This window comes from Micropterus dolomieu, linkage group LG23 (assembly GCF_021292245.1).
Source record: "Micropterus dolomieu isolate WLL.071019.BEF.003 ecotype Adirondacks linkage group LG23, ASM2129224v1, whole genome shotgun sequence".
NCBI lineage: Eukaryota > Metazoa > Chordata > Actinopteri > Centrarchiformes > Centrarchidae > Micropterus > Micropterus dolomieu.
Genome location: NC_060172.1, coordinates 19609654 through 19620561, shown reverse-complemented (window position 1 = coordinate 19620561; position 10908 = coordinate 19609654). Strand labels below are relative to the sequence as shown.

The 10908-nt window shown below is 43.1% G+C and overlaps 1 protein-coding gene across 1 annotated transcript; it reads left to right on the top strand.

The window, feature by feature from the left end:
* The first annotated feature begins 255 nt into the window (after positions 1-255).
* Positions 256-4244, top strand: LOC123963543 (high mobility group-T protein-like). Its single transcript, XM_046040464.1, has 5 exons — positions 256-401; positions 2556-2715; positions 2955-3100; positions 3272-3446; positions 3565-4244. Exons 2-5 carry the CDS (start codon positions 2569-2571, stop codon positions 3712-3714), a joined length of 618 nt encoding a protein of 205 aa, XP_045896420.1. The 5' UTR covers positions 256-401; positions 2556-2568; the 3' UTR covers positions 3715-4244.
* Positions 4245-10908: the final 6664 nt, after the last annotated feature.

Here is a 10908-nt window from a genome sequence, read left to right as displayed (position 1 = left end):
TTTACAGCTGTCTCGTTCGCGGAGTGCGAGCGCTCCACGTTGTCTCATTCATTTAACGTGCCTACTGTACACTGTGCTCAACGTAGTGAATTCAATACTATGGCAAACACACTACACTACTACCAGCTCCAGCATGCTCGGACAGAAATATTTTTGTATCCACGCGCTTCGGAAAACTTCGGTGACGTTTCACAAAAGGCAGCCAATGGGACCTCGTCTTCTATTAGGACAATGAAAAGCCTCCGTCCAATCGGAGGAGCGTCAGACTGGGCGCGGGCCAATGGCGTGCGAGCCCCGCCGAGAGTAATGTTAGAGAGCTGAAGACTGAAGACACTGCGTATCGCCTCTGTTCCCTCACTCACAGCCATTGCAGAGCATTGAGATCCAGTGATAGACCCTAGGTGAGTATCATACACGAACATGTTAAGTGTTTGTAATGATGAGAATGACGATAACATTTATAAATATCTTACTTATGTGTTTGCCCTGATCGAATGTGGAAGCTCGTGGTGCTCTGAAATTATTTTATTGCGGGGAACCGTCAAAAACAACAAAAAATAGCCGGCGATAAGCAGGTAACATTACATTGCCCTGCCTGGGAGTGTGGACCAGACGCTCTATAAAAAGGATCAAATGAATATTAACCTTGACCAAATTCGACGAAAACCGTCGATTCCGTTGAATACGAATAATTTTGTATATTACTGTCGTGTCATTCCTACAAAATGGAGTCGAATCAAATGGTAGTTATCGCGTAAAAATTCAGGAATGTCTAGCGAACAACACGGTTAGCGACAATGGTAGAAGACTTACCGTTAGCTAGCCATTGGCATTGCAGTGCATTGCGAAGCTGAATGCCTGTCATGAGAAGAGTGCGGGTTTGGATGGAAACAGTAAAATTTATAAAAACATAAGAAAAAGAAAGAACGCCTCAAAATACACACGGACATGTGTTTGTTTGCTATAATTCTCCCCGAGAAGACAGTGAAAAAATTACCTCACGATCTGCGCTTTACTGTAATGGCTGACTGTATTCGCATAGGAGGCAAGGCAGCGAGGCAAATGGGAAGCCAGTGACAGAGGCGCAGTTCAGTTCAACTTTTTCTAACCGTGTTTTCTCAAGAAGCAAACCCGTAACTATAAAATGTAACGACGGCAAAAGAAAGTTCAATCTTCCGTGATTCCAACGACCCCATTGTGAGATTTCTCCGATGCTCAGAAAAGGTTTAAATCGGGGGTTGAAATGAAGTAGTCGCCGCGGTCGCTCTGCCCTCTATTGCATGCAGTGCAATGGCTGTGCGTTGACACAAAGAGAAGGAGCCATATTCTCCATGTTAGTGGATGAAGACGAGCGGCCATTAGGAGCTCATAGAAACCAAGGCAGTAGCACAGCCCGCTCATAGACACAGTGCAGACCCAATGTATTACTATACAAACCGGCTAGTGCAATAGGAATCAATCGGGGAAATATTTTGTCAAGATCGCCGGCTTTCCAGAGATATTTGTCGAGTTGCAAAGCGAACTGGGAGGCGGGAGGAGACATTTGAGGGGGACTTTCTTTCATGAAGAAGGCATTCTCACAAAATGGAAGAAGAAATATTGCCGTCGTTGTTGACCTCCTTTTCCTCAACCAAAGCCTATGCGCCATTACTACTTCGGTCGACGCAGCTTTAACTGGGAGTTACAGTAGCAATTAATAGGAAAATGTAAAGGAAAAAAATAGCAGTTTTAAAGACATTAGATAGAGATGCAGAATTATTTTCAGAATAAGAGAAAATGAAGACTGATAGGAGACGAGTGTTAAATAACATCGGATCACAGTTTAAAGTGTTTTATTTTCAATAAATACGTCTTTATATGGAATTTGTATGTTTTTTTCCAAAGTTGTTTGTTTGATTAAAAACATAAACATGAATGAAACGGTGGTTTCCAGAAGGCCTATTCTTGTTGCAGATGGGTATTTTTTTCGCAAAAACATCTTTTTTTTTTTTGAAAGTCCACTGGTATAATCCCACGAGGGATGTGGTTTATGTTATGCAGTTTGCACTTTGGGAACTTTTGCAGGTTCATGCGAAAGTGATTTAAACCTGAAAATATATATATTTATCGGTGTTTATTTCCTCTTTGAATCCGTAGCGATGTGTTTAGGGGCTTGACCACGGACCACACTGAGTTTTATCTAAAGGCCACAGTACAGATTGTAGCAGTAAAAAAAGTAATTTTCATCGCATTAGCTCCGTCTGTGCTGGACGGGTCCTAACTTAGTGCAGTTTGACAGCAGCGAGGGCGGGTCACTTAAGTAGTGCTGTCAATACAAGTGGACAATGGAGAGAAATAAAAGACGGTCTTATTGTATAATAGGAGGAGCATATCTTACCCCATATACATGATTTATAATTTTAAAAGATAATTAATAAAACATAAATAAATTTAAGAAATCACTATAAAAATGTTTGGATGTAGAATTGGAGCCATTTATCACTAATAAAATGAATATAATTTTCAATACCTATGCAGTTGCACAGCTAATGTACACGTGCAACATTTGTTTTTAGATACTGCATCAGGATGGGGAAAGATCCAACCAAGCCAAGGGGCAAGATGTCCTCTTACGCATATTTTGTCCAGACCTGTCGGGAGGAGCACAAGAAGAAACACCCCGAGGCTTCGGTTAACTTTGCGGAGTTCTCCAAGAAATGCTCTGAGCGATGGAAGGTAGGAGAGAAGGGATGATGATGATCTTGTAAACTTGTAGTTTGTTTCTTAAATTCAAAATCCCTGAAATGACACAATATGTCAATCTTCATTGGTGCACATCAAGATAATTCAAATACAGGCTGTAGTTGATGCAGTGCCCTCCCAAACCTAGGAAATGAAAAAGGAATACTCTGCATACTTATGTACAGAGGGTGTTAACACGGGCAGTACAATCAGCAAGCTAATTCTGTTTTCAGACAATGTCTGCCAAGGAGAAGGGTAAATTTGAGGACCTGGCCAGGCAGGACAAGGCCCGCTATGAGAGGGAGATGATGAGCTACGTTCCTGTCAGGGGAGGCAAGAAGAAGAAGTTCAAGGACCCTAATGCCCCCAAGAGACCCCCGTAAGTACTGCAAGTCAACGCGTAATGATTTTATATCCTCTTGAAATAGAAAAGTGTTTCTCCGCAGAACAAAACAAATCTGAATCATGAGCAGCTGACTCATATTGAGACAATTTGAAGCGTGTTATGTTGTCTAAATGACAAGCTAATTATTTTCTTTGCACCCCACAGATCTGCCTTCTTCATCTTTTGCGCAGACTTCCGCCCTAAGGTGAAAGGTGAGACCCCTGGTCTGTCCATTGGAGATGTGGCCAAGAGGCTGGGTGAGATGTGGAACAGCACCGCCGCAGAGGACAAGCAGCCCTATGAGAAGAAGGCCGCTAAACTGAAGGAGAAGTATGAGAAGGTAAAGAAATGTTGTATTGATGAAGCCAGATTTCTTGTTGCGCTGCTCTCCCTCGGGAGCTTTAATTACACATTATGATGTTTTTCAGTCTCAATATATTTTAATTCTTCCATCACAGGATGTCGCAGCATATCGTGCTAAGGGCAAAACGGGCGGTGCAGCACCAGGAAAAGCCCCAGCAAAGGCAGAGAAGAAGGACGATGACGACGACGATGAGGATGAAGACGAGGAGGAGGAGGAAGACTATGATGATGATGACGACGAGTAGATGGCGGGCAACATACATAGTGGTCATTTTCTTGTTTATAAAGCATTTAACCCCCTTGTACACACTTCACTGAAAGAAAATATGTTAGTATCCAAGGGGTTTAAAAAAAACAACAAAAAAGGCTGTGTATATCAGTTGTTTTTATGCTGTACAGTTTTTTTTCTCCTTTTTGTATAGTTAACACTACACAAGTGTCGTGTCTGTATCTTTCTGCCAGTCTTATTTTTCCAGTGATAGTTCCTAGACCACTATCCTGCCTGGTACAGTGTAAAGGGGTGGGCTTAAAATATTTACCCTAGCTAGAGGTGCACAGCACACAAAAAACGTTCTGAGTTAGACCTGAGTGTTTCTTTTTTTATTTTCCTTTTTCCTGTGTTTTTATTTTTAAATTACATGTTATCAAGATTGACGTATCACGGTTGTTTTACTGATCTTTATGTACCACTGTAATAGCAACAAAAAAAAGACGCCTTGTTTATTGTTGAAATTTAAATTGCTTCTGATGTCAATAAACATTTTTTTTAAATAAATCTTGTGGGGTGTGTGGGGTGTTTTTTGTTTTTTAAATCAATGTGTTACTTATTTCCTTGCAGGTTTCCTTCCCTCAAAGTTCAATGAGTCCCAAGTTTTTGACAGCAGACGTGTCAAGTGAACATTAATAAACTATTCCCTCTCGTTCCAACTATATATTGAAGCGCAGCAGTGAGACAGGAAGCAGGATAAACATGAGCTTTATCAAAGCAAACCTTTTTTCTGCGCTGAAATATCAGCACTGCCAAAATCAATGCTACAGACAAACAAAACAGAGATGATAACATTATTGGCTGAGTATTCTGCTCAGTAAATATTTTAAGACCAGACATTCTTTTTCATTTACTATCCATCCATCCATCATCAACCGCTTATCCTGCGTACAGGGTCACGGGGGGGCTGGAGCCAATCCCAGCTGGCATCGGGCGAAAGGCGGGGTACACCCTGGACAGGTCGCCAGTCCATCGCAGTCATTTACTATTATACTCGGTAAAGTCAAACTGAGCTGATATGATGGGACAATTAAATAGAGCAGGAAAACATCAAATAACCCAGGCCTTGATAAACCGTTGGTATGAAGTATGCCTCGTCACCAAAACTGGATGCATCGTGTTTTTTTTTAGCCTCCTGTGGTGGTACGCAAACCAGCTGTGTATTGAAGCTCCTTGCCCTACACTGAAAGTAGCATTATTGTCTGCTCTGCATGCCAACATGCATCACTGACTGTTCCTGTTTTATTTAGATACAGCTGCTTCATCTCTCACGTACTCTCTAGGTCCCATCCAGGGTATAAAAAAAAGACCATTTATATAAGAAGGATTATGTGCTTTGAAAACCCCAGTGACATAAGAATATGGCTTGTGTGTTCAAACCACTGCAGTCCAAACCTAAAAGGCACACATACTGTACATTGTGGTGTCAACAGCACTGTTTCCCCCCCATGGGAGAGAGCTTATTCAGGCAGGGGGGTTACCAGCTCTCAGCCTGAGCACACACACAAGTATTCATAGACATGAGCTGAGCAGCACAGACATGTCACTGATGATCGGTGGTGTGAATTACAAGGACGTGTCTTCTTCTGTCTGTATCTCCTCAGTCTCTGCACTAATGTCAGCCTCGGCCTACTGAAGGAGCCTTGGTCCATGGAGTAGGCTAGAGGACAGGCAAGCACAGGACAGCAGCTGACCCCTGAACTACTCAGATAAAGCCAAGCCAGTCCCTGAAGGTGACATAGCTCCTGCTATGCCTGATCACTTACTGATGTTTTTCCAACCATTTCCCTAACCCACCAACCTTGGGGCCATATCATGGATGTGTTGTCTACAGCTGTTACAGTTCCTGAAAAATAGGAAAGCTGCATGGGAAGCTTACTTGAGGCCAACATGTCCAATCACCAAACATGCGACAGCTGCAAGCTGTCGATTATTATTTCCTCACTGTTTCTGTACGCAATATGGCCTGTTTACACTTACAGCAGATTGAGGGAAACAGTTAAAATGGTGAATGTTTCCACTCACAACCACTGAATCGGCCAACATATCATGGTGGTGAGAGGCAAGAAAGAAGAAACTATGCCGAAACAGTTGCAGCTCCTCGTGGCTGCACTCAGCTGTTGATCAGTGTCTGTACGGGCCTGTACAGGCCAGAAGTGCGCATACAGTATAGCAGGTTTAGCGACACAGCGCCACTGCCGGCTCCAAAGCCTGTTAATCCCAGCCACCTGGCGTCCACTGCACACATTGCGTTCAATCAGTGGTCTCCGGGCGACACCTAGTGGTCACATACAGCAACTGTATCAGGACTGGCGATAATATCCTCATCAGAGGTACAGCTCATCAAGAGCTTAAATAATACAGGTTTTTACAATTGCTAACAAGCATTTTTCAGTAATGAGTTCACTTTTTCAAAACTCTTCACACGGTAAGCACCGTCTATGTGGACCAAACTGAGACTGACTCTTGCCTTGTTGTAATACAAAATGCATTGATTTAACACAAAAGACATTCAATGACCACAGCTTTCAAAATTCGAGAATTCTTTTCTCACTCAAAGTCAGCCACCAGAAAAAACATGTGTATCCACAGCCAATTTGGCAAATGCTTACATAGTCTTTTCAAAACTGTTAAATTTAAGTTCAAAACCTTACATACATTCAAACGGACAGCAGTTTACAAACCTCATTGAATCCATTCAAAATCCTAAAAAAGATGGTTATGGAGACAAATAGTTAAATAGTATTGATTGAAATTATGTAAATGATACCAACGATGGGTCATTCCCATCTCAGTTAGAGCCCTAACCCTGTCATTACCACCTATAAAAAGAGACATCTTTGGAATGTTTTGTTACACCTCCACTTCACTGGAGCCTGCAAGAGACAGAAGAGAAAGAGTGGTATGGAGAGGAAGAGGATTCTGCATGCGTGGTAGTGTAAGACAACAGCAGAGAAGACCAAGAGCTGTGGTCTCTGATGACGTTAGGGCTACTGTGGTAACCAGGTGTTCAACCATGGGCTATCATTGAGAGAGACTGGTCTCAGAGAGAATGTGGCCTGTTCAACGGTGGCATCAATTGTCAGAATCTTGCAGTGAACCAACAGGTAAAATTTGTATTCTGAAAAGGCATAACTGCACATTACCAAAATAAAAATCCTTGTGCGTAATTCTTGTATCTCTTCTTTAGGACCCAACGACTAACCCCCACCCATGTGCTCAGACCTTACGCCACATACTGCATCAAGTTGGTCTGCATGGCTGTCGTCCCAGCAGGAAGCCTCTTCTAAAGATGACGCACAAAAAAGCCTGCAAACAGTTTGCTGAAGACAAGCAGACTAAGGACATGGATTACTGGAACCATGTTTTGTGGTCTGATGAGACCAAGATAAACTTATTTGGTTCAGATGGTGTCATGGGTGTGTGGCGGCAACCAGGTGAGGAGTACAAAGACAAGTATGTCTTGCCTACAGTCAAGCATGGTGGTGGGAGTGTCATGGTCTGGAGCTGCATGAGTGCTGCTGGCACTGGGGAGCTCCAGTTCATTTATTTTTTTTATTTTGAAGGAACAGCAAATTTACACGGTTATACAAACTGTACACTCACTACTTTACATTGTAGCAAATTGTCATTTCTTCAGTGTTGTCACATGAAAAGATATAATCAAATATTTACAGAAATGTGAGGGCTGTACTCCATCCATCCTCAACCGCTTATCCTGCATACAGGGTTGCTGGAGCCAATCCCAGCTGACATCAGGCGCAAGGCAGGGTACACCCAGGACAGGTTGCCAGTCCATCACAGGGCCACACATAGATGAACAACCACTCACTAGCCTGATTGGTAACCAATCAACCTAGCCTGCATGTCTTTGGATGGTGGGAGGAAGCTGGAGCACCCACGGGGAGAACATGCAAACTCCACACAGAAAGGCCGGGGCAACCATGGTTTGAACCCACAACCTGTCTGTAAGGCGACAGTGCTAACCACCGCACCACCGTGCCGCCCAGGGCTGTACTCACTTTTGTGAAATACTGTATACATACTCACCGGTCACTTTAAGAGGTACACCTGTTCAGCTGAGAAAATATCCATTTTCTGGTTCGAGATGACAGAAAGGCAACAGTAACTCAAATAACCACTCGTTACAACCAAAGTATGCAGAATACCATCTCTGAACACACAATACGTCGGACCTTGAAGCAGATGGGTTACAGCAGCAGAAGACCACACTGGGTGCCACTCCTGTCGACTAATTCACACAGGCTCACCAAAATTGTACAATAGAAGATGGGAAAATGTTGCCTGGTCTGATGAGTGACCAGATTTCAATCCAATAGAGCACCTTTGGGATGTGGTAGAATGGGAAATTTGCAAGCAAGGTGTACTTAATGAGGTGAGTCATATAAATATAGGGGATGGTCAGAGCATCTCCAAAACTGCATCTCTTGTAGGGTGTTCCTGGTCTGCAGTAGCCTACCTATCAAAAGTGGTCCAAGGAAGGAAAAGCGGTGAACCAGTAACAGGGTCATGGACAGCTAAGGCTCATTAATGCAGGAGGAGCAATGGCTGGCTCGTGTGGTCCAATCCAACCGACAAGCTACTGTAGGTCAAATTGCAGAACAAGTTCATGCTGGTTCTGATAGAAAGGTGTCGGAACACACAGTGCATCACAGTTTGTTGCATATGGAGCTGTGCAGCCACCGACCAGTCAGGGTGCTCATGCTAACCCCTGTCCAATGCAGAAAGTGCCTGCAACGGGCGCGTGAGCATCAGAACTAGACCACAGAGCAATGGGAGAAGGTGGCCTGGTCTGATGAATCACATTTTCTTTTACATCACATGGATGGCACGTGTGCGTTGCTTACCTGGGGAACACATGGCTCCCAGGATGCATTATGGGCAGAAGGCGAGCTGGTGGAGGCAGTGTGATGCTTTTGCCAATGTTCTGCCGGGAAACTTTGGGTACTGCCATTCATGTGGATGTTACTTTGATACGTACCACCTCTCTAAGCATTGTTGCAGACCATGTACAACCTTTCATGCCTGATGACATTGGCCTCTTTCAGCAGGATAATGCACCCTGCCACAAAGCAAAAATATAGTTCAGGAAGGGTTTGAGGAACACAACAACAGGTTGAAGGTGTTAACTTGGCCTCTAAATTCCTCAGATCTCAAACCAACCGAACATCTGTGGGACGTGATGGACAAATAAGTCAGATCGGTAAAAGCCCCACCTAGCAAGTTAGAAGACTTAAATAATCTGCTGCTGACGTCTGGGTGCCAGATACCACAGCACACCTTCAGAGGTCTAGTGGAGTCCATGCCTTGATGGGTCAGGGATTTTTGGTGGTAAATTCTATACAATATTAGGCAGGTGGTCATAATGTTATGGCTGATTGGTATGTATACACACATACACACACACACACATGCGTCAGTACTCAATTAGAAAATAAAATCACTTACGCAAAATAACCTTTCATTTGTTTTTATCTTTATCTTTTCTCTTGTTTATGATTGTAAGTTTCCTCTTTTGTGTTTCTTTTTCATGTTTGCTTTGCCTTGTTGTCTGAAGTTAATGACTGCTCCTTTTTCCCCTATATGTATACATTGAGCTCAATTATTATTTATTTTACACATTTTATGTCTTACAGTTTCTCCATTGCTTGAACACTATAACCAGGCTTTTTACAGTTTTTCTCAGTGACTTTGGTGCATTTCTCACATCACTATTAACATTTGCACAACAGTTAGTTCAACCTCCACAACATTTAGTCATTTGTGCACATCATAGTAGCAGTTTCTCATTCCTTCCAACAAATTGCAAATGCTTTTGGACATGCATCAATTGCTTTCATACAACTTGCTGTTTTATAACATTATTATTTGCTTATGTCATGTCAGTTAAAATTAACTATACTTGTGAATGCTGAATAGTCATTCCATATAAAACTAATAGTCCTCATTTCATTGCTTGAGTTATTACATACAAAAATGTTGAACTAGTTGCCAAAATCTGTCTAGCAAATGTTACACATTTTTTAAAATCTTTTTTCCCCTGAAAATGTCTCCTAAATTGAACAATTAGTGAACCTCAGCTTTCACTAATAAGAAGGGGTGTGTAAAGCATTAGTTGCAATGAGATGATAAGCCACTTCTCTACAATCACTCAGCAATGAATCCCATAAACCCCCACTTTACAAGCGTATATGAACCATGCAGGACATAGTGTGTACCATTTCTACAATACTGTGACACAGAAATGGAAGGTCAGCCTCGTGGAAGAGGGGTGAGGGTGCAGGGAGGAAGGGGAAGGGGACAAAACAAGGGAGGAGGAAGAAGGGACCAAGTACATAGGCAGATTCCTGATGAAATCAGGGCTACAATTGTGGATCATGTTGTCAATCACGGCCTCACAATGGCTAAGGCTGGTCGAAGGGTGCAGCCAAATGCTGGGAGAACCACTGTAAATTCAATTATTCAGACATTTCGTCGGGAGAACAGGTGCGTATAAATGGACAGATTCAGCTCTAAACAATCTGCACTACTGTCATTGTGTCATACATGAAGCTTGCAGTGGGACAAGAACTTGTCACTGTTTACATTTTACATTTAGACGCACAGCTTTACTGTATCACACATTTAGGGCCCGATGTACTAACATCCCGAATAAAGAGTAGGCTACTAAATTGCGTGTGCATTCAAAAATATTGCACGTGCAATTTTAGTACCTGTTATGGGTGATTTACTAAGAATTATTGCGTAGATGACAACAGGAGCAAACACAATGGAGGTGGGAGTATTTAAATTAGGGTTTTGCGTGTTTTAATGGTTTCCGCCGTGGAGAGTCGGGAGGGCAGCCACAGCGTAAAAACCTTGGTTTGTTTCGTTTAGTGCGTCCAGTGCGTATGTGGGCTACCTGCCCATCCTGCCTGAGACAGCAGTCAAGTAGGCTACTTGGGACAGCACACCTGGAAAAACTGCTTTGGGAATCCTCAGCAGAAACCGCTACAGTGTGCTGGAATGACACCAGACGCGAGGAAATGCCAGCAGATCGTGCTTCATCCACCCAGAGGGAACAATCACCGACCGTCCGCAACGTGCCCGGTCGCTCCGCGATCCCCTGTCCCTGGCCCACACCCTCTCCGATACCTACAATGGATTGTGT